This window comes from Eublepharis macularius, chromosome 8 (genome assembly GCF_028583425.1).
Source record: "Eublepharis macularius isolate TG4126 chromosome 8, MPM_Emac_v1.0, whole genome shotgun sequence".
NCBI classification, from domain to species: domain Eukaryota; kingdom Metazoa; phylum Chordata; class Lepidosauria; order Squamata; family Eublepharidae; genus Eublepharis; species Eublepharis macularius.
Window position 1 is genome coordinate 90,092,756 of NC_072797.1, and position 24,401 is coordinate 90,117,156.

The 24,401-nt window shown below is 40.4% G+C and overlaps 1 protein-coding gene across 2 annotated transcripts in view; it reads right to left on the reverse strand.

Annotated features, from left to right (window-relative positions):
• Positions 1–24,401, reverse strand: part of AOPEP (aminopeptidase O (putative)) — a 290,214-nt gene that overhangs the window by 23,961 nt on the left and 241,852 nt on the right. Inside the window, exon 14 of one of the 2 annotated variants that reach the window (XM_054986684.1) lies at positions 22,026–22,142. The exons of the other annotated variant lie outside the window; for it this stretch is intronic. Within the exon in view, the coding sequence (XP_054842659.1) occupies positions 22,026–22,142 (117 nt within the window). The remainder of the gene's footprint in view (positions 1–22,025; positions 22,143–24,401) is intronic. 2 annotated transcript variants of the gene reach the window in all.

Here is a 24,401-nt window from a genome sequence, read left to right on the forward strand (position 1 = left end):
TTTTCTGAGGCTAAAGTACACCAGCACTGAAATAGATATGTAGTCTCTCTGTATACTCAGAGAATCCAATTACTTATGGATTAGTCATCAATAGATGAACATTCAATTTTTCTTTGAAAGCAAGAATGTAAATCTTGAAAGTACATCAGATGCCTCCTAGGAGTCACTTCTTCGACTGCCTGAAGTGCCACTGTACCAGTGAAAACAGACTATATTATCCAATTCATAGTATTTTTTAGTTCTGGATATTTCTCAAAAATTATATTGGAATGTAGAGTTGTTGTTTTTATAGTACTTCTAATAGCAAACACTTGGCCTGTTCAGGGCTTTTTGAAATATTTTTTGTTTTGTTCTAAGATTACTTGAGAGCCAGTTTGGTGTAGTGGTTAGTAGTAGACTCTAATCTGGAGAGCTGGGTTTGATTCCCCACTTCTCCAGTTGAAGCCAGCTGGGTGACCTTGGGTGAGTCACAGCTTCTAGGGGCTCTCTCAGCCCCACCTACCTCACAGGGTGTTTGTTGTGGGGATAATAATGACATATTTTGTAAACCACTCTGAGCATTAAGTTGTCCTGAAGGGCGGTATATAAATCAAATGTTGTTACTACTACTACTACTACTACTACTACTGAGTAGATACCTGTGCAATTGTAACATACATTATTATAACATAATCGCTTCTTGCAGAGCAGTTCCCTAATAACATAAATGTATTAGTGAGCAAATCTGCTGATTCCAGTTTTTTTAAAAAAATTATACATGCATCAGTGCCAGCTGAATGCTGGTGAAAGCTGTGGAACTGACAGGAAATCCCATTCTACCACTAAATAACTAAATAACTGCAATGGGCCCAAGGCATCGGCAAACCTTCAAAAAGAAATTCTGGATTTACATCGTGATGAAATTTGACAATCATCTGCTGTATTTCAATTGTTCACTCATGTCCCTGTGGCAAGATCAGACACTTATCCATTCCCTTCTACAGCTTTTCATAGCAAAAGAACAGATAACAAATCCTTCTGGATTACTGTGTGTATGTAAAGTGCCATCAAGTCACAGTTGAATTATGGTGATCTCAAAAGGTCACCAAATGATGGAGGCATCAAAATGGTGGAAGGGCTCAGATGTGGAGGGGAAGGGGGGTTCAAGCAACTTGGATCCTCCTCCTCCTCCTGTTGAGATGCTCGCTGCTCTCTCTGGTTTTTCTGAGGTGATCTGGCAGAGAGAGGAGCAATCCTAAACAAGTCCTTCTTGGCAAAAGGTTTCTGGGGCTTAAATAACCTGGGCCCTTCCAGTGGTTTTCAATGGGCAAAACTAACAGAGGTGATCTGCCATTGCGTGCCTCTGCATAGCAATCCTGGTGGTCTCCCATCGCATATTAACCAGTGCCAGGGCTTTCATGAAAGACACTGCAGACTTGGACAGCCTGAAAAATCAGCAGTGGCTGAACATAGCCTAACTCAAACAGGGCACAGTATCTTATTCCAGGACACCAAAATACTGGACAACACTTCCAACTACTTTGTCAGACTGCACAGGGAAGCCATTGAAATTCACAAGCATAAGCAAAACTTCAACAGGAAAGAAGAAACCTTAAGAATGAACAGAGCATGGGCTCCAGTTCTGAAAAACACCAGGCCAACAAAACACTCCACACCCGACAATAGCCCTGCAGAGAAGATTAGCACATCAAGCACCAATCCATATGCAAAAGAACCTCCTCAGGTTACAGTGAAGCCTCCCGCCATTAGCATTCCACACCCTGGGAAACTCTTACAGAATGACTCAGCTCAACCCCACCCCTCCTGAGTAGATACAAATGACCTACATCTTTTCCACACTGTGACACTGAGAGATCTCTGTCTTTTGGTGCTACACCTCTGAAGATGCCAGCCACAGCTGCTGGCGAAACGTCAGGAACTACAATGCCAAGACCACGGCAATACAGCCCGGAAAACCCCCAACAACCATTCTTACAAAATCTTCAGTGGAACAGCACTTCACGAGTTAACAGTACCCACCCACCCCATTTAAACCTGGCTTCAGCAGCATGTACCTTACTCAGCAAAAGTTTCTTTTAAACATTTCTTTCCTTCTTTCCACTATTTGTGTTGTCTAATTAATTTTCATGTTGACTGTCATGTTTGTTCTATGTTCCTTTTTAAAACTAAAAATTACCAATAAAAAGGGATGGCAGCTCCTTGTGTGACCCTCCTTCACCACATAAAGGATTCAGTTCTTTGAATGAGGGCTGCTGCCTCAGGGCTGGAGCAGAGGTCCCTGGCACAGGCATAGTGCGCCCTGACATGCATATGTGGCAAAGGATCTGGTCTTGGGAAAAAGTCAATGCATATTAGAAAACAAAAATGTTAATACTGCTTTTCTATTTTACTATGAAGAAATGTGATTTTAAAAAAACTTTTAGTTCCAACTTTACAAGTTAAGCGCAATCTGCAGTATTTTAAAGCAACAATACAGTAAAATCCTGACACATTTCGATTGCAACAATGTAAGATAAAACACATTTTTATTTATCATCCATTGTCAACAGACAAAGAAATATAGAGCTAGCAATAAGGATTAACTATGAGGTTAAGAAGAACCAACTAATCCTGCCCTCCATGAACAGAAAGATAACAGTTTTCAAACTATCTTCAGAAAGGGAGAAGTTGTCCTTCTGTACCTGTTGTTATTCCCACTTATATGGGCCTCTCCTTCTTAATGAGGGATATCACACAGACTGCTGATCTAAGAAATCTAATACAGAATTTTTTCAAGTGAAATGCAACTTTTTCTTACTCTGTATACACACAGGGTCAGAAACACTATGCAAATATGCAATGTGATGAGGAGGCTTTTCAGGCACAGCTGTGTTTATTATCCTATTCCAAACATTTATACTACACACATCATTGTGACCTCTCATCGTCTTAATCTTCTGCTTTCCATAAACTGCTCTTGATATAACCTCTATCAAGAGTCTTGTGAGTTAATAAAAAAATATATGCTACATAGAAGAAAGTTTTATTCAACAGAATGCTACGTGTACACGTTATTTTTATTTGGAGATCTGCTACATCATTAAATCTTTTGAGGGGTTCACTATCACTGTCATTAGGATTTCACTTACAGAAAAGTATTTAGCCATTCCACTGATTTTATTGCTGCTGATTTATTTTGTGCTTATGCTTAAATGGTTTTAGTGATTCTTTTAGAGTTTAATATTGTTAGATTATATAGTTAGCTGCTGCCCAGGAACATGATGGATGTAGTGTGGCATATAAACCATTAAATATGACTGATAATGTAGGTAAGCTGTTTGCTGTCCCATAGTATACTTTGAGCATGGAATCACCCTACAGTGGGTTCATTCAACTCCATAAAATACTTCGCTAATGAGTTAGAAACCATAGATTTCACCATTATGTTGCCTTACATATTATCTGTTGCTTTTAAATATCCTACCTGTGCTTTATGCTGTTCAGTGTAAGTCCTAGAATTGATTATGTTCTGTTTCAGCAATTCCCCAACCCCATACTGGATCCCTGCTAATACTATATCTTTGTAAATTTATATTCTTTTACCCCATGATATTGTTTATGGAAATGTTCCTGAAACTGTATTCATTTACCCCATGACATTGTTTATGGTAATGTTCCTGACACTATATGGAAATGCCTGCCCTTGTCCTTGCCATTAATTGTACTAATCTCACACTATGTAATCCGTCTTGAGTCTCACTGAGAAAGATGGAATAACATAAATAAATAAATAAAAGCAGCTAGCAGCAGCAAAAGCATCTGCTTTTTTTGGGCTATTTTTAATAACAGCAATTCTAATCTGACTTTTGTTTCAATCTGTCCCCCTACACATTGGGTACATTGTCAATTAATCTAGACAGATTCAAAAGAAAATTAACATTTTAAAGCCAGCTAAAAAAATAACCACATACCAATCAAAAGCATCAACAGAATCAGCATGCTTCTCAAAATACCATTGGTACTTAGATGACAGAGGTTTGTACAATTATTAACAGTGTAGAGAAAGAGAGGAAGTGTTTTCCTTCTCTCTTATAATACCAGGAGTCATCCAATTAAATTGATTGACAGCAATTTCAAGATAGAGAAAAAGGAAATACTTTATTCAAGAAACTCCCAACCTGGAGCTGGCAACTCAGAAGTAAACCCCATGTTACTTTTCCCCCTTCTCAATATAAAACACATAAATTTCACTCAGGTAGTAAAACTAAGAGAGCCCATCTGGTGTAGTGCTTAAGAGTAGCAGGCCTCTAATCTGGAGAACCAGGTTTGATTCCCCACTTCTCTGCTTGAAGCCAGTTGGGTGACTTTGGGTCAGTCACAGCTTCTGGGAGCTCTCTCAGCCCCACCCACCTCACAGGGTAACTGTAGTGAAGACAATAATAACACACTTTGTAAACAGCTCCGAGTGTGGCATTAAGTTGTTCTGAAGGGCGGTATATAAATCATATTGTTATTGTTATTATTAAACAAGTTTGTAATTTATTCACCACGCTTAAATTAGCAATCCAAATAAGAACAAATGCAAGTGATTTTGGTGTGAAATGCCTTGAAAATAAAGCACAGGACACCTCTGATTCTTATGAATTAACATTAAGGGCCTGATTAACAACCCCCACTGAGAAAAGTTGTACAAGATGGATTTTCATATTCTGAACATTCTTTCATTATCTCCTGTGCTTTCAGCCAAGCCATTTCATTGTCCAAAACTGCTCAGCAAACCAAGGAGTGCAAAAGAACTCTAAAAGAAAGTAGATGATGTTTAAGGCACAGTTATGTCAACTGTGCTGATTACTGGTATATTCCAGAAGTCCTATGCACGCAAAGTTAAGAATGATGGCCAAAGAAAAGAACAAGAATGCAGCATAGAGCCTATGTGATCACAGACAGTTTGATTAAAATCTGGGACTCTGTAAGAATGAGGATTAGTCCTCTGACATCACCAGTAATGTCTCCAGTAGATGCCTTCTGTGATAAATATGAGGAAAACTAATGATTTTATAATTTAGCAAGATATGCAAAACTCTCAAGGAAAAATAAGATTGTGGCAAGAAATCAGTGAAGAAAGTAAGAAGGTACAATGGATGGTATATCTTCAGGCAACTTCCACATTAAAAGAAGCTGTTTAGGATTATAGAGATCGACTAAGGGACTTAAGTGATTTTGAAAAGATAATTATCCAGCAGAAGAAGCATATGCTGGGGCAAATCTATAAATTTTTACTTCGATATGAAAAAGAAACAGAACAAGTCAAAACTTGTATGCTGAAATGGATTCAAAATTCTGGAGAATAACATTTCAACAGTGGGAAAAGTTATGGATAAAAGGTATAAAATCTACAGCAAGTCAAACATTAAAAGAAAATAAGATATTTTATTGGTGGTATATTACTCCAAAAGACATTGAAAAAATTCGTAAGAAGTATATAGGGACATGCTGGAAGCATAAGGAAGCAGAAGGCACATTTTACTATATGTGGCAGATGTAAAAAAACAAAAAAAATGAAAAGATATGCATGCTGAGATGCAAAAGATTTTAAAGACTGATTTTGTTAGAAAATCTGAGACCATGTTGTTGGGCATATTACCAGGCAACACTGAAAGAATACCACATGAATTATTCAGCTATCTGCTGATGGCAACTAGAGGTGGGAAAGAAGAATGCCCAACCAGAGAAAGTTGGAAAGACAAAATGTCAGAATATGCAGTAATGGCAAAATTGATTAATCATATAAACGGAAAACCGATTAAAGAATTTGAAGAGAAAATGGAAACTTATTTTGCCTATTATAGATAAAAACTGGAAATAAATAACTTAGCCTTGTAAATTTGGTTATGAGTTTTAAGTATTAGAGATCGTAGAGATGTTTGCTTTAAGTTTCAAACTTTGGAGATGGTATAAATAAATGAATATGTTACCTATTTTGATTAATATAACTACTAGAATATAATTTATTATAGCCAGTAGATTATGCATTTATATATAAATAGTAAGATAAGTGTAATAGATAAATAAAGTGTATAGATAAATAAGTTACTTATTTGATCAATATAATATAACAAGAAGAATATAACTTAAAATATAGTCTATCATAGCCAGTAATGAAATCTTCTTAGCTTTCTCTGCTCAGTGGCATGACCCCAGAACTGCCCCTGGGGCTGCAACTAGTCTTACAGAGTCTGTAGGACAAATTCTTATCTAGTTAAGATCTCATATTTCACTATCAATGCCTGCCTACTTTAAAGACTCTTCATATTGGGGTATTCTGATATTGTCTCCATTATTTTGTATCTAGTTCAAACTGATGGGCTGTTGATCTTCTCTGGCACCCTGAGCTGCCATAAAGGAGTTCTTCACAAACCAAACCACAATTTGGCATTATGTGAATGAGTTTCAGGTTTTTGTACTCCCTTTGTGTGCTCCAATTTCTTCCCAATTCCAAGGCAAACCACCGTTTGTCATTAAATAGCAACTGGCAAACTGTGGTTTGCATTTGGACTTGCTCTAGAATGGAGAATTGCAAACTACAAAATCAGGGAAAGGCGAGGGAGTATGTGAACCCAAATTTCAAGCGTATAATGTTAGACCATGAGTTGGTATTACATGTGAGCTGAACCATACTAAACACTAATGCCCAATGGCTCTTTTTTAACATAAATAAAAAGTGCTCTCTCAGTCTTTTTAAAAGTCAGTTCATTTTCAACAGAACCTGTGTTATTCACAGCAGCCAGACTCTGGTTCAGCCAGTGGGGAAATACCACAGATCAAACCAGGTAGTACCCAAGCAAAAGCACAAGGCATTCCCTTGCTTCAGTTTGCTTCTGTTGGGCTAAGTTTCAACAGTGTCCCTTGCTTCAGTTTGGTTTGGATAGAATGGATGTGATTCTCTGGTGTGGTGTCCCCTTTCTTCACTTTGGTTCTGGGGAGATCCTATTCCTGTGTTTCAGTTTGGTTCTATTGGTTTCTCTAGGATGAGCTCAGCTTGCATTTGGGAGTGTGCCTTGATCATGGCAGTCTTGCCCCAGTGTGTTTCTGCAATGGGAGTCAGCTTTGACTTTTCCCCTATAGGAAACAACGGGTTGGCTGGGGGCACCATGTTCAGGGGCTCACAGAATTGGTCCCCGGGTCCAATCTTCTTGAAATTTGGGCAGTCATTAGAGGACAGTCAGGAGTAGATCCCCTGAACATTTGGTGGAGTTTGCATTAAAAAATGCCACCCCAGCCCCTGGAGAGCTCCCAGATATTGTTCCCCATAGGTAATAATGGAGAATGGGTGAGGGCCTCTTCTTTGGAGACCCATAAAATTGGCCCCTGGAGCCCAATCTTCATTAAACAGGGGGTATCTTTAGAGGACACTTAGGAGTAGGTTCCCTCCAAATTTGGTAAAGTTTAGTTGAAAAATGACCCCTCCAGCCCACCCGATATCTCCCAGAGTGATTTTCTCATAGAAAACAAAGGCCAATTTTTCAGAAATACTCCAACTGAATTACAGAATCAATTCGGAATTTGGGGAATTCTGAATTTTTTCTCCAATTCAGTAAAAAAAAATTGGATTTACCAGTTTTTGTGTGTCTGCACACCTCTACCCATTGCTACAGGGGAGCTTTTTAGTTTAAAAAGAATCAGCTTTAGAATATTGTTATATCAATATGCTATTGTGAAATAGCTTAACAGGTTCTCTGAATTCTCAGCCTTCATTTTTTTTTTTTTTAAAGAGAGATAAGGAGAAAAACATATTTTCAATGGAATGGACCAGAGACTTTTCCCAGAGTAAACTGTACAGATTTACTGACAAATATTTCATTTTTATCCCTCATTTCCTCCAAGGAGTTCAGAATTCCATGCATGGTTCTTACCCTTCCTATTCTATCCTCACATCAACACTATGAGATAAGTTAGAATGAGAGCATTCCATGGCTGAATGGGGATTTCAAAATATAAAATACAAAAGAAGGACATTTGCAGTGCAATCCTAAACAGACTAACTTCAATCTATATCCACTGATTTCAACAGGCCTGTACCAGAGCAGCTCTACATATGATTGCACTGTCCTGTGACTAGGGTTGTCAACTCTGAACTGGGAAATTCTTGGAGATTTGGGGGTGGGGGGAGTGGAGCCTGGGGAGGGACCTCAGCAGGATATAATTCCATAGAATTCCACCCTCCTAAACAGCTGTTTTTTCCCCCAGGGGAACTAATCCCTGTAGGCTTGAGATCAGTTGTAAAATTGCCAGGCCCACCTAGAGGTTGGCAAGCCTACCTGCAGTCTGTAACCCTGAACATCCCACTCTTTTGTCTAGTGCATTGCTGTTAATGAAAACTGAGATGAAGTAAACCAGATATTTTCATTTGGACCACTTTCTTAAAAGTATGCATTTAGCATCTGTTTAAGATATTTCATAGTCGAGCTATGGGGCTGAAAAGTAAATCTAAACATTATTCACATCTACTCTGCTTTAATCTAGGCCTCCTCTGTTTAGCATATTGGCAAGAAGGATTAATTAAGAGTTAATTATCAAATATTCCTAACCTAAGTTTTTCACTCAAATCTAAAATCTAACTTGTAAGATCTTGATTACACCTATCTACCAAAAATAACTGGATATTGTGTGCATCTGACAAAATGGGTACTAGTCTACAAAAGCTTATGAACTTGTTAGTCCTTAAGGTGCTCCAAGGCTCATTTTTGTTTTAAGACTATATTAAGGAAGTCTACTTGTGCAATGTACTGTGCAAGGTTAGACACATTCAGAAACAAATATGTCCTGCACTAATTATGTTTGTTCTTTGATTACTCCTTTACTCAGGGTTGTAGTGCATGGTATGAAAGTCTTAAAATCATAGGAATGAAACTTGATAAACACTGAGGATCTTTTTTTCCTAACCATGGTATCATTGCATGGATGATTTGTGTATTTGAGATATGTTTGTTTCATGGATCGCATGGTGCAACCATGTTGATTTTCTGGATGACAAGCTTGGTGGGAGGAGTAGCTTGTTATCTGAAACCTAATGTTCCACATTCTCTCTTCTTTGATCTCCTGCCCTTCCCAATAACTTGTCAGATTCTGTCTGAGCAGTTGCCATCATTGCACATTCCCTCCTCACTGATCTGCTTTTACAAATAGCCACTGATTATGAGCTTTAATAGCACATCTGTTCAACATTAAGCATTACTAATGCCTGCCTGCCTTTGTATTCTACATGTGACATGTCCTCCTGTTAGACACTCCCTCACTCAGTACTTCACAATGATCCATAATTCTAGCACTTTGTGAGGGAAATATTCAAACACAATAACTGCATTATAATCAGCACTATATTTGGTATGAGTTAACTGCAAATGAGCTCTGCAGAGGTATACTTTCATGATTTTTGATGCCTCTTGATATTTGGCCCAGTATTGCCAGCTTTTGAACTCTAGGATCTAGCAGAGACAATCGTAGAAGGGAAGGAGGGACTGGAAGGCAAGAATAAGGGGAGAATGTGATGGCATGCTATCTGGTATCGTTAAGATATGTACATCTGATTAAATAAGTGCTTAAAGTATCTCATGTTGATGGGAAATATTTGTCCAGATGTGCATGTGCATTATAGATCTTGAGGCAGGCATGCATATATGTAATCTGTCTTGAGTCTCAGTAAGAAAGGCGGACTATAAATGATATAAATAAAACAAAATAAAAAAAATAAATACACTTGTTCATCAATGACTAATTATGATGAATAGAAATATTCTGGTGGCATGGCTGCAAGGAACACTTTTGGAAGCACAAAACTAAATTCCTCTAATGGCTTCGTAACAGGGTGGTAAAAGATGTGGGGAAATTGCACTTACATAATATTCATTATTTAGGTGATTTTTTTGAATTCATGAAATCACATTGTAGATAACTGTGCTCAGGGTCATATTTTACAGTGTTTGTTTTTTTAATTTATTTTTATTTATGTCATTTATAGTTCACCTTTCTCACTGACACTCAAGACAGATTACATAGTGTGAGATTAGTACAGTAAATATCAAGGACATTTCAATAAAAATGCCATGGGGTATATACATGCAAATTTACAAAGATATAACATCAACAAAAATCCAGTACAGAAGAATTGCTGAAACAGAGCATAAGCAATTCTAAGACTCACATTAAACAACACAGAACTACCCAGTAGAATCATATTTAAAGCAACAGATAGTACATAGTAGCACATACTTCAAGAAAAAGACAGAACATAAGGCGACTGTTAAGTACATAGCGGTGAAGTCTGTGGTCCCTACCTCTTTAGTGAAGTGTCTCTTTGAGACCACCTTCCTACAATACAGCCCTCCTATCTGAATAAAAAGCCCTTTTGAATAATGCAGTTTTGCATTGTTTGTAGACAGCCAGAACAGTGGGGGCCTCTTCTAATCTCCACAGGCAGGCTACTCCATAGGGTGGGGGCCACCACAGAGAATGCCTGTGTATGGACAGCTGTTGATTTTGCCCATGTGCAGGCTGGCACTTGCAGGAGACCATGTTTAGATAAGTGAAGCTGCTGTGGAGGAACATAAGGAGAGAGGCAGTTCCATAGGTATGCTGGACCAAGGCTGTGAAGAGCTTTATATGTGATAGCCAATACCTTGAATTGAGTCCAGTAACTGATAGGTAGCCAATGGAGAGACTGCAGAATGGGAGTAATATGTATGCTCCTGCTTGCTCCCAATTAGACTTGGACATGAACCAAAAAAATTTAACGAACTGGCGGTTCGTGGTTCGGTGCCGACGACGATCCCGAGATTGCGAACCGCAACGAACATTTTCTGATGCCAAACCAGTTTGCGGTTCACGGTTCATTGGGTGAGGAACGGCCCCCATGGCACTTAGAGAGCCCATATTCCCAGGGAGTGTTTTGCAAGCTCTCCTACAGCCATCACCCAAGTTTGGACAAGATTGCAAAAGGGATCTTGGAGTTATACCCTCTCCAATCCAAGGCCCACAGGAAACTCCCACAAAAATCCAAGCTCAATTATACTCTCAGTCTCTCTCCCCAAAGGCTAGCAAGTGGCAAGCAAGAGCTCTGTCCCACTCCACTGCTCGCTGAAAGTGAAACCCAGCCTGGGAGCCCACGGCTATTTATAAGCACAGGTCCCATTGAGCAACGCAGGAGGTCTGTGTTTGGCCGTCAGAGCTGCCTATCAGGGTTTGCAGGGATGAGATTGGAGTGCCCATGGCTACAGAACACCCCCTTCCCCCTCTCTCCCCTCGGTGTCTTCTCCCAACTTGTAACCGTTTTGCAGCTCCGTGGTTGGAAGGAAGACCTGCCGATCAAGGTAAGCTGGGCTTCCATTCGGGTTTCCAGGATGACAGAAGGAGCGCAGACAGAGTTCAGCCATTCCCCCGGCTTCATTGCCAGGGGAATTGATTGCTGGAGCCTGACTGTCTGGCTTCCCGAACCACGGCCGAATGCACCGAACCAGGCCTCTCCCAAACGCTGGTTAGTTTGCTGTGGACAATCACAAACCGCCGGATCGCCATCACGCGATTGCCATTTTCGTGGGTTTGTGAAGTTCATAATGCGGTTCATGCCCATCTCTACTCCCAATAACAGCCAAGCTGCAGTGTTCAATCTGCACCAAATGGAGTGTACTAGTTGACTTATATGGGAGACCTATGCATAGTGCATTATCATAGTCAAGTCTTGATGTTACCATAGCATGGATCCAGGTAGGATGCCATGTTCCAGGCTAGAGTAAGGTTGTATAATTGAATGCTCTTGCCATGTTAAATCTTCCCTGAATGAAAATAAGCATTCAAGGAGAATTCTATTTCAGCTTTTCCCTTTATATGCTAGTTTGCTGCAGGAAGGGCATTTTCTGTTTCTATTAATCCTTCCCTCAACTGCACTTCTTTGCATCTGCCCATTGCTGCCCCCTTGCTTCCTTATCCTTTCTGCAGCTAGAGCCCATTCCCAGAAACACATTTACTCAATATGCATAGGGATATGCATAATAACTGCCATTTTTTCTGTTGTTTTGTCCTGCTTCCAGGACTACATCCCTATGAAGTTGTGTGTCAAGATAGTAACTCTGCTGATTGTATTTTATCTCTTTTTTGTCTGTCTCCTCATGACCATTCTTACTCTAGGACTTTATCCTTGGTCCAGACTGCAGTGTGCACAAGCCCTTAGTGCAAGATGAATTGCTAGAAAATATCTAATAAGGTTTCCAACAGGTTTGGAAAGAGGGAAAGAATCATGTGATGTCATAAAGGCTTTAAGCCTGTACAACAACAACAACAACAACAACAACAACAACAACAACAACAACAACAACAACACTGCGCTTATATACCGCTCTTCTAGACAGACTAGTGTCTCACCCAGAGCGGTGAACAAGTTAGTGTTATTATTAGCCTCACAATACAGCTGGGGAGCTGGGGCTGAGAGGAGTGGCTTACCCAAGCCCCCCTACTGAGCTCATGGCAGTAGTGGGATTCAAACCAGTAGAGTGTTAATGCGCAGCCGAACCACTTAACCACTGTGCTACAGCAGCTTTTTTTCATCTTGTGATTTATCCCATTGTAGTTGGGGAGGGGGGATTTATAGTGTAATTGCTATGCAGAATTACTTCAGTTTAAGACTGTTGATTTTAATGGACATAGAATAAATCAGCATAAGACTTCACCAATGGAGAGGATTCCTCCAGGAGAAAATTCACAGGTTTTTCAATCTTAACCCTTTCCCTCCCTCTCAACTTTCCAATGGTAAATCTCCAACCCTCACCTACAAAAAACTTCCTGAGAAGGGCAACAAAAGGTGGAAAATTACTTAAGAGAAAGACAGATTCACATCTCTGCAATGATTTTCTCCATTAAGCAGGAAATAAAATATATACAGTATGTTCTTTATTCAATTCACAGCAATCCACATAGAAATATCAATGTAGCACTTTTAAAATCCAATTATCTGATCTTTCTTTGAAAACACCCTTATATGAAGTATCCAAAAATGCTGTATATGACTTTGTTTGATGTTTTAATTATATTTGCATACTACTAACCAAGTAGAGCCTTTTAAAGACATACAAACAATTGCAACTTAAATTCTAAAAACTGCTTTGGAATAATTTATAGAAAATATTTCATCACTTTTGTACTCTCTTAAGATTCAGTATTCAAAGGCATACAGGTTTTGCTTCTCATAAAGACAATCTCTAGGGCTGTTCAAGAGAAATCAAGTATGTGACAATCAATATTATCCCATAATGCTAAACATGTACTTCAACAGTTGCATGAGGATAGGCATAATAACTTAATTAACAGTTGGATATAATTTAAACAATTCCCTTTATATAAAATATAGTATCTCTAGCTTATCCTTTTGGTTATGTGGCAATTAACTACAAAATATATATAATGTGCCACCAACAACTGAATGCTATTTTACAGTTTGTACTCTGTCCCTGTTCAAGTGCAAAGGATTTACAAAAACAAATATTTTAGAAATCTGGACAAACAGCACTTTGGGGAGTGTTATATAGATTTAAAGAGTAAAAGAGTAATTAAGTTCAACTGAACACTTGACTAAAGACAACCCATAGATCAAATCCTAGGCTTTTCCAGCATTACATGGAAAAAAAACCTCTTTGCATGGCACTTACTTTCTTTGGAGATATGGAAAGCTGCCTGCTTAGACAGGCATCAGTATGGAAACCAACATTCCCTTTTGAGGGTTGTGGATGCCTGCTATCCAGTGCCTGCTGAACTGCTAATGGTAATGTTATCTTGGTTGTGTTCCGTAAAGGGGCAGTTAAGCCCTTCATTTCACCTTGTAAGATAATGCTGCGGTAATGCTTCTTTCACAGGGTTTATAATTTTGCCTCAAAGATCAAAAATATGTACAAGTGCACTTAGTACAATGTTTAAGAAAATATAATACTTGTAAAAGAAAAAGGAAACCCTTTGTAGGCGGTGTAGCTCTAGATTTTTGGGAATGAAATTGTAACACGTCATCTATGGCTTTGATCCTACCTCCTCAGTTATTTCTCTTCCAGATATAGAAGTCCTGACATTTCTTTGGTATTCATGCATGATTAAAATATACCCTAAATATATCTTAATTCCTATAAATAGCAAAGTGGATTTCAAGACCAATTAAAAATAAAACTGGCATTTCGAATGCCATATAAACAACAAATAAATAAAAGCTGAAATAAACTGTAGCTATGGCCATATTGCCATGAACATTTCCTTAGAGAAAGCAGACATTTCTGAACAGCAAAGTTTTTAATTTTATATGCCCTGAGTAGCACGGCAGTATCTTTTGCACTTTCTTAATATAGTGTCTCTTGTGTCTGCAATTTTAACTATGTAACAGATCACGATTAAGAGAAAATGCTTCTATAGTTGCTTCCTCTGGTCTTCACAATATAGAACAGTTGAATATAAAGTTTTAAAATATGCCAGAAATAGCAAAGGTCCAAGAGTTACATCTTCAGAGAGGCTTGGCAGTGCAAAAACAGTCAAGGCTATTTACTGCTTTGATCTTAACATACCTTCTAGCCATTACAGAAATGTAATCACATTTATCTAATGTTTGTTGATTGGGCCTCTCCTTTAGGATCAAAATTCATATAATGGTTTGCTATGTCATATCTCTGTAAGAAAGCATGAGTATGTCCTTTCGGATGTACTCTGTTATTACAAGTTCCTGAACCTCACCCTAAAGAAGCCGTTTCCATATGTGATGGTTCCACTGGTCTTTAGAGAAGGGTCTATTGGTCATTCAGATATATAAATATTGACATGTCTGGCTGTGGTGTATTAGTACAAATTTGGTAATGATGACTCTAGATATGTAGTAGTGTTGGAAGACACACTATTTGGTTATGAGTATAAAATAATAAAATGTAGAAAAGCAGGGGCTAATGTAATACCAGAACTCTTATTTAATTTCACTCTAGCTTCCACAGAGTAGGTTCCCAATTCTGCACCCTTCCCAAAGAAACCTGCAGTGGGGATAGTTTAGTACCCTCAAGGATACTGCTGTTGAAATTCCAGGCTCTCATTGCCCAACTGAATTGCTGCTGATTAGATGGCATAGTTCAAAAATCTTGTTAGCTGCTGCCATCAAATTGGGGAGGAACAACAGCTCAGTGGCAGAACATATGGATTTCCAGTTAAATCTCTGGTATCTCCAATTAGAGAATTGCAGGTAGTAGGTGCTGAGAAAGATTCAAGACCCTGGAGAGCCACTGCCAATCACAGGAGACTCTAGCGAGTTAGATGAGCCAACAACTGTTGGTTCATCTTGGTATACGTCATCTTCATGTGTTCTTTTCAGTCAGATTTTCTCATTTACTGACAAAGTATCAAATAGCTGGCTGGGATTTATTCTCAGGCTGTACGCACTGTTAATCTAAAGTTGCAAGAGTTCCACTTTGCTCAGTTTCCTGCCTAAGGTTGCTATCATAAGCACACTTACTAGAGACCATCAGTGCAATACTAAGAACACTTTCCTGGGAGTAAGCAGCATTGAATAGACCTGAGTACAATGTCGAATAGACCTGTTTAAGATTGCTTTCTATGTCTCATTGAGCTCAGAGGAGTTTACTTCCAAGTATGCATGCTTAGGATTGCACTGTAATTCTCTGAGCAATAACTCAATATTATTTTACAAAATATTTGATATTTTACTTCTATTGTCCTCCACTAGTTACTGCTGGTATTGCTAGCAAGAAGTTGGGTAAGTCTTTGATCTTCAGGCTTGTTTGTAATGTGTTGACCTAAATGGCCATGCTACACTATTCAATCTCAATCTACTCCTCCTCCTCCTATTTTATCTAGACAACAAATCACATTAACCATGGTCTCTATTTACATAATGTCTGTTATAATTGCTAAGCATGGTAGCTAATAAAACAGGCTTGCACTTACCAGTAACTGTTGTTCACTGAGGTCTTCTGTGCAGGCGCACATGGGACTGCATATGCGCAGGCCTGTCGATTGGTAAGTTCTACAGCTAAAATTTCCTCTAGAGAGCATCTGCTCCTCCCCAGATCACATGTGGCTTGTTTCCTACTGAAACAGCCCGCTTTCTAGGAGTGACACCCCCAACCCTCAGTTTCTCTTTAGCTGCCAGACTCTCCAGGTAAGTAGTGTGTAGAGCACACAGCGAGGAAAGAGGGAGGGTATGTGAGCCTGCACAGAAGACCTCATGAAGAACAGTTACAGGTAAATGCAACCCTGTTTTCATTTTCAGTCATCTGTGCAGTCCCGCATGGGAGATTAACAAGCCACTTACCCGTGGAAGAGGGGTGAGTCTCTTCACAGTAACAGAGATCGAAGCACTGCTTGATTCACTGCTGCTTCACTCCTATTATGCACATTTAGGGTATAGTGCCTGAAGAAGGTATCAGCAGAAGTCCATGTTGCAGCTCTACAGATGTCTTGAAGAAGAACACCCTTGAGCAAGGCTCCTGAAGATGCACTGGGCAGGGGGTTGGACTAGATGGTCTGTATGGCCCCTTCCAACTCTATGATTTTATGATTCTATAAGATGCTTGTCACCTGATGGAATGGACATGGACTTCCATTGGACAAGGTAAGTCTGTTTATTCATAACACATCCTAATAGCCTGAACTACCCATCTAGCAGTTTGGGAAGTGGCCTCTTTACCCTTATTTGGGCCTGCATGACAAACAAAAAATTGGACATCAGATCTGAACAATGCTGTATGGTTTAAATTAAAGAGTACAGTCCTCTTCGAGTCCAGAGTAGAGATGGGCACGATCGGCATTACAATAGAAAAATACCCATGATAATGGCGTTCGTGCGATCGGGACCCGGTGGATCGGTGCCGTCCACGGCGACCGATCCAGCATTCGGGGGGGGGGGGGGGGGCCTTCATCGGGGCTTGATTTGGGCCATCGGGATCTGATCGGGGATGCAGACAATCAGGCGCCAGTAATCTATTCCTGGGGCAACGGAGCCAGAGAAATGCCTGAGCTGTGTTTCCCCTCCTTCTGTCGCCCTGGAAACCTGAATGGAAGCCCAGCTTTCCTTGATTAGCAGGGCTTCCTTCCAACCACGGAGCAGCAACACACTCACCAGTTGGGAGAAGAGACCCAGGGGAGGGAAGGGGAAGGGGGTAGCCATGGGCACTCCAAACATTTTTTGCTTTTTTAAAAAACGGGGCTTTGTAGGACGAATGGCTGTTTTTCTGTCTGTCACTCTCTGTTTTTAACCTGCTTTTAAAACACTGTATTTTGTGGGAAAACCTCATTCACGGCTGTGTGTGTGTGTGTGTTTAAAATATGCTTTTGGAAGACTGGCTGCTTGCTTTTAAAATCAGGTGGGGAGGAATGGAGGATTCTGTCCCTGCTTTTTTTTAAAAGCTGGCTGAAACATGTTGACGGGGTCTCTCTCTCTATTTGGAGAGGCAGGGACGGGTTAAAAACTCCCCCCTGCTCTGTGTGTGTGTGTGTGTGTGTGTGTGTGTGTGAACGTCCCCTCCCTGAGGGGAGGCAGCTCGTCGCCGGGTTAAAAAACCCCCCTGCTCTAAGTGTGTGTGTGTGTATGAACGTCCCCTCCCCGTGCCCGCCGGTCACCGCCACCACCCACCTTCCCACATAGCTGGGAACAGCGGGGCGCCCCTCCACTTTGGCCTCCCTGATCCGATCCACGGATCGGAAATGGGAGATGACCGGTGTGGATCGGTGATTTGGGGTCGTCGCCAGCGCCGATCCCCGATCAGCTTGATCCGTAATTTTTTTTGGATCATGCCCACCTCTAGTCCAGAGTATGGAGTGTCTTCTCTGCTTCAGATGTTGGAGACAAGAGTTAATATTACAAGGTAGTATTAACTCTTGTGAATTGTGAAATTTGGAAACTACCTCTAGTAAGAATTCCAAGCTTTGGATGTTGGAAACAAGAGTTAATACTACAAGGTAGTATTAACTCTTGTGAGTTGTGAAATTTGGATTTGGAATTTGGATTTGGGATTTGAAATTTGGAAACTACCTCTAGTAAGAATTCCAAGCTAGGTCTTAGTACCACTTTTTCTGCATGGATCTTTAGGAAAGGGGAAGCCATGCTTAGTGCCACTAATTTACTTACTCTCCTGACGGAGGTGATGGCTACCAGGAAGGTTACTTTAATCGAAAGGAGTTTTAAGGGAAAAGTTGCCAGTGGCTCAAATGGTGTAGTCATCAGTCTCGCCAGTACCAGCTGCAATGACCGAGGTACTATTTGAGCTACTGGATGAAACATGTTCTGAAGACCTATCAGAAATAATTGAGATGTATAATGTGAAAAAACTCTCTTTTTGGTTACCGAGGAGTGAAATGCTGAAATTGCAGCCAGATATACCTTGATGGAAGATGAAGAAAGCTCAACATGTTTAAGACTCAAAAGATATTCCAGAACAGAAGCTAATAGGCGTGTGTACATATCAAGGTCTCATCCTACAAATTCATCCTATTTATGGTCATAAGATCTCCTGGTATTAGGCTTTCTAGCATTCAATATAACCCCCTGCCATCAGTCTGAGTCTGGATATATCATGATACCTCACCCTTTAGTATTTTAGGAGGACTGTTAACCATGGTAAATGTAAATGTCAAAATTTGCCCATGGCCAATAGAAACAACCTGTGAAACCATGATTAACATGGCCAGAACGGTGCTATTACTATACAATCTGTCTTTCCCCTCTGTATTTTGTTGATGGTACGAGCTATGAGGAGTATGGTTGGGAAGACAAAAAACAGGTATCCTGACCCTGACCTGTGGAGAAACCTAGCCTGCAATGAGATTGGACATCCCCAGAATGTGGATGGCCTGGAGGGAGACATGTTGTTGCACTGCCCAATCCCAGATCAACATGAATTCCAGACAAACAATCCTAGAAGCAATGCCTCCCTGCTTGTTTATGTAGAACATGGTGGTACAATTGTCCATATTTGGACATGTTTGTTTTGCACAACATCTGCAAATGAGATAGGAGTGTAATGAACTGCCCTCATTTCTAATACATTGATATGTAAACTTCTCTCATCCTTCAACCAGGTACCGTGGGTTGTGAGATGGTCGCAATGTGCCCCCCAGGCATGACATGTCTCTACAGTCAGGTTTATATGCTCTTCTAAGGACTCCTTAAAATGGGCAGAAATTAACCAGTTGTCCAAATATGGGTAAACTGAACAACTTCTATTTCTCAGGTGTGCAACTACTACAGCCATGCATTTGGTAAATACCCTCAGGGCCATAGCTAGTCTGAATAGTATTGATACATGGTTTCCGCAAATCGAAATCTTAAGAATTTTTTGCAGAAAGAGTAGGTGAAAATATGAAAATAAGCATCTTTAAGGTCCAAGACAGTGAACCAAGAATAGTGGGGTAGCAACTGCAATACCATACTGAGTGTTACTATTTTAAATGTATGTATTCTGACCAACTTATTCAAGTCTCTCAGGTCTAATAAGAAGAACCTGGAGTAAAACCCCAGTCCAGGTTCAGATAGTGGTATTCATTGTACTGCTCCCTTCTCTAGCAGCACTAACAATTCTTTTGCCTGTCTGGGTAATGCATCTTGAGTAGGTTTATGAGGAAGACTCAGACACAGGGGAACTATTAAGCTCAATTTTATAATCACTCTTGATAACTTCTAACACCTAAACAACTGTAGTGATGGATGTGCAGGCTTCTGACTTAGGTATGAATCCTTGCTCTCTGTTAATGAGACACCTTGTCTCAATTTATGAGTGGCCTTAAGCCTCTGATACTGCCCTTGACAGGTAGATGTTGGGTGATTGTGAGGATACTGCTGCTGGTATATCTGGGGTTGCAACCGCTATACTGCTGCTGCTGTTGCTGCTGCTTGCAGAACGGTTGAGAACTTGCTTGCTGAGAGGGTGGTAATGCTCCATAGGATCTTGCGGTTGTACACGGCCATCTTATTCCAAAGGAAGATCTGATAAGCTCCCATAATAGCAGTGTAATTAGCAATTTTGATGTTGAGGGCCGCAGACATATAGACTTTATGGGCTCTGCTCTCTTACATCAGGCTCTGGATCCAAATCAGGTAAATGAAACACCATGGATGATTTCAAAATGGAGTACTGTTGATGGTGCACTCTAGGCTGTTTAAGATTGGACCCTACAGATTCTGCTCTGTAGGGCTCACCCCAGTCGACTTCCAAAGATGGAGGTACTCCCTGATACCATGCTGTATATTTATGCACACAGCAGCTTTGGTGTGAGATTTGTTTGTGCCTTCAGAGGGCCATGTAAGAGCGTTCTCGGGGCAATTCCCCCTCATCTTCTGAAGAATAAGTCAATCGGGAGCTTGTGTGAGGAGAAGGGGGCATGTGGGGTCTCCACTACCTCCAGATCCCCAGTACCTAAGTCTATGACCTGCATCCTATGAGAACTTCTTTTATGTCTGGAGTACTTTGATTTAGATTTGGTTTTCTTTCTGGGTAGTTCCAGAGATTCTGGAGTTGGACCTTCAGTTCCCTTAGACCTATGCCCTATAAGGCTCAGAGATGAGAGCAGGTCCATAAAGGCAGGTGTCTTGGATGGGGTTTGTACCGTCCAATCCAAAAGCTCTCTAGAGTCAGAACGTTGTAGGATCTGAGGAGCGACGAGTCCTTTAAGCTTGCTGGTGTTGTCAGGTCCATCATGTTGCTGGGTCCAAAGGGCTTGAGGTGCCCAAAGTTGATAGGCGGATTCAAGATGCAGTCAGGTCCAATGAGCTCAGCACAGTCAAGGTTGAGTGACATCTCCAAATCCGAGATGGTGCAGTCAGATCTGAGGCCTCTGCAGGCACAATGGCTGGTGTTGGATCTGGTTGATCAGCTAGCTCTGTCAGGGTAGAGGACTTCACCGATTTATTAGATGGGCTAGCTGCAGATGGGCTACCCATTCTCACAAGGTGGCCTTGAGCCCTGGTAGCTCTTTCTGCTCTGGCCTTAGAGGCAAAGCTCTGGCAGTGTTTGCATGAGCTAACATTGTTCCCCTCTCCCAAACAGATGAGACAAAGAGAGTTAATCTAACTTAGTAATTTTCATACTGCACTGAGTGCATTTTTTCAATAAGGCTTTCTCAGCCATCCTGACCCCCCCCCCACCCTTTTGTCTATGTGAAGAATGAAGTCGACGGCAGCAAAAGAAGAACTGAAGGTTGGGGGTATCGCTCCTCCTAGAGAGTGGGCTATTTTGGCGGGATACAAGCTGTGCATGTGCTCTGGGAAAACACCTCCTAGAGAAAATTTTAGCTGTAGAACCTACCGATTGGCAGACCTGCACATGCGCAGTCCCCTGTGAGACTGCAAAGAAGTCTGAAAATGAAACAGTTGTTACTGAACCCATATCATTAAGTCAAAGAGTACTTCTTTCTCACAAATATTCAATGCAATATATGGGAATTAAAAAATATTAAACCACGATACTATGCACAATTTTAGCAGACAAAAACAGGAGTAAGTAACAAATGAATTATGAACCTCTAAGTATGGCATGTGTCACTAATTTCATCCTCTTCAGATGTGTGTATTTTACAATCAGAAATAAACAGCAGCCAATGTGATAGCTACACTAACCAAACAAAAACTATGCAGCACACATGTATACACATATTGTACAAAAAATAACAGTTTATTAAAGACACAATCATTCAGCTGAAAGACATAAATACAAGAAATTCTCTGCCTGTATTGTCGAAGGCTTTCACGGCCGGAGAACGATGGTTGTTGTGGGTTTTCCGGGCTGTATTGCCGTGGTCTTGGCATTGTAGTTCCTGACGTTTCGCCAGCAGCTGTGGCTGGCATCTTCAGAGGTGTAGCACCAATGCCAAGACCACGGCAATACAGCCCGGAAAACCCACAACAACCATAATTCTCTGCCTGTATTGCCTTCAGAACAGATGCATTACTGATTCTCAGAATGCTGATATTTCCAGCCATTAGCTTATTTCCCTAGTTTATGAGCTTACTATGAATGTTAGTAGATTACCTCGGCATCCTGCTCATGGAGGTGGTAAATTTTCTGTAAACATTCCAACATTTTTGAACATAATGTCTTCTTCTCCAAGAGACACTCCAGAACTAAGACCAGCTGGTCTGGGAGAAGCTAGAAGAAAATAAACAGTTTGTAAGGAGGGGGGGATGTTTTCTGCCTGGTGCATAATGACATTGAAATAGATCTAAGATAATTATACAGTGTTTGAATATAGGAACAACATCTTAGATTATTTCTGAAAAGCCTCTGAGCTTACACTGTCTGTATTCTAAAAGATTCTATCCCGACCAAGACTAATTTGCCATAGCTTCTCATAGTATTTTTATATTACCTCAGAACCAAATTTATCTTAATTAAATATTATTAGAGTTTACTGGTCTTCATGCTTTATGGAATACACATGAAAAACAATTCTATTTAAAGAGACAAAAACAAAAACACCAAGTTATATTGCATCAGTTCTTGGAGTTCCAGCCTCACATAAAACTGCTGAAGAATCACAGAGTCTACACAATTTATGGGATGAATTATTTATCTCTATCTCTGAAGATCATGAACAAACTAAGCAACAGATTTTACACCTACTGCAATCAGTCTGATTTAGCACAGCTATTATATTCTTAAAAATTTAATTACAGGTAATTTGAAGGAAAAGTTAGCCAGAGGGCTGATACAATGAGTGCCTAAGTACTTCACTTATTCTGCTTTTATTCCAAATAAATAATTCAGAGAAAACCAAGAAAACCTATCTCACAATGCCAAAAAATAGCTGTTTGATTTAGGAACTGCGGGTCCTGAACACCCTGCATTTACAGAAATGCTGTTCACATCACAAACAAGGGGTAACACATGCAGAGTTAGTACTGAGCAGGCAAAGCAGAGGCATAGCATTACTCAGAGATCCTACTTTTTCATATTGAAGACCATCTGCTGAAACCCAGTTTTTCAGTGAGGACTTTTCCTTCTATACTGATCATCAGGCATACGTGGTATTTTATTTTGCTATCTATCAAATAGCTAGCAAAGAATAAACACTGACTTTGCATGACAATGCAAGTTGACTGTATTAACTGCAGAGAGTCAGATAAAATCTACCATATTCCCACTTAAAATCTATCATATCCCCACTTAAGTACATGCTGTAGCATAGTGGTTAAGTGGCTAGGCTGTGAATCAGCACTCTACTGGTTTGAATCCCACTCCTGCCATGAGCTCAGCAGGTGGCCTTGGGAAAGCCAGTCCTCTTAGCCCCAGCTGTATTGTGGGAATAATAGTAACATTGACTTTGCTCAGAGTAGTATATAAGCACAGTTGTTATTGTTATTAATGCTTTTGTTGGATTCAAATTCTATTCACAGCAAAATCCCAGTTCAGAAACAGGACTGCCAAAGCATCTATATGCCAACCACATCTAAATACAAAGGCAAAATTATAGAAATATCTTCGTCTGAGTTCCAAGCAGAAATATAGGTAAAAACCATACTAGCGTTATGATTTTTCATCCATATGAGTGACCTTTGAGAGCACTTTCAAGAACAATAAGTAATAAGGATCATAGCGCCCTCCTCAGGCTCCGTCTCCAAACCTTCAAGAACTTCTCAACCCAGAGGTGGCAACCCAATCCAAAGTCTATACAATTCGCCACCCACGGAACTCAGCTGTGCAGCTCCTGGAGTCATACGTGGCAGTGCTGCTGGCAATGGAATATGTGCCTCCAGCAGGGGAGCATGAAATATGACAGCCAGTTCCAGAGTACTGAGGAGCATGCAAGTTTTTGCTAAGGAATTGTTTAGCAAACAGTGTTAAGAGAAATCTGGCTTTTTTCTCCCCACCGCACTGGTCCTTTTACCTGTTGTATGGAAGTAGCCAGTTAAAATCTGGATGTGAGTAAGAATAACTGAACTTTGGTTCAGTATTGCGAGTGATTGCAGGCCCTGGCCTACCCTAAAATGGGCTGACTAAGCTAATCAACAACACCTCCAAGCAGTCTCTGAGTTCTCCAGTGATGCAACCTTGGGATACTTTCTCAGAGAGTCTCTATCTGTTCTCCCTAGATGTTCTCATAACTGCAATGCCAATTAACAGCTTGGCCCTGATTGGCTCCTGAGTAGACATGGGCATAAACAAACAAAAAATTAACAAACCTGTGGTTTGTGGTTCAGTGCCGCTGACAAACCCGAACAAACCAACCATAACAAACATTTCCCGTTACCAAACCGGTTTGCGGTTCATGGGCCCCCATGAACAGCCCCCGTTGCACTTAAGAGAGCCCATATTCACAGCAAAATCAAAAAGAGTCCAGTAGCACCTTTAAGACTAACCAATTTTATTATAGCATAAGCTTTGGAGAATCAAGTTCTCTTCATCAGA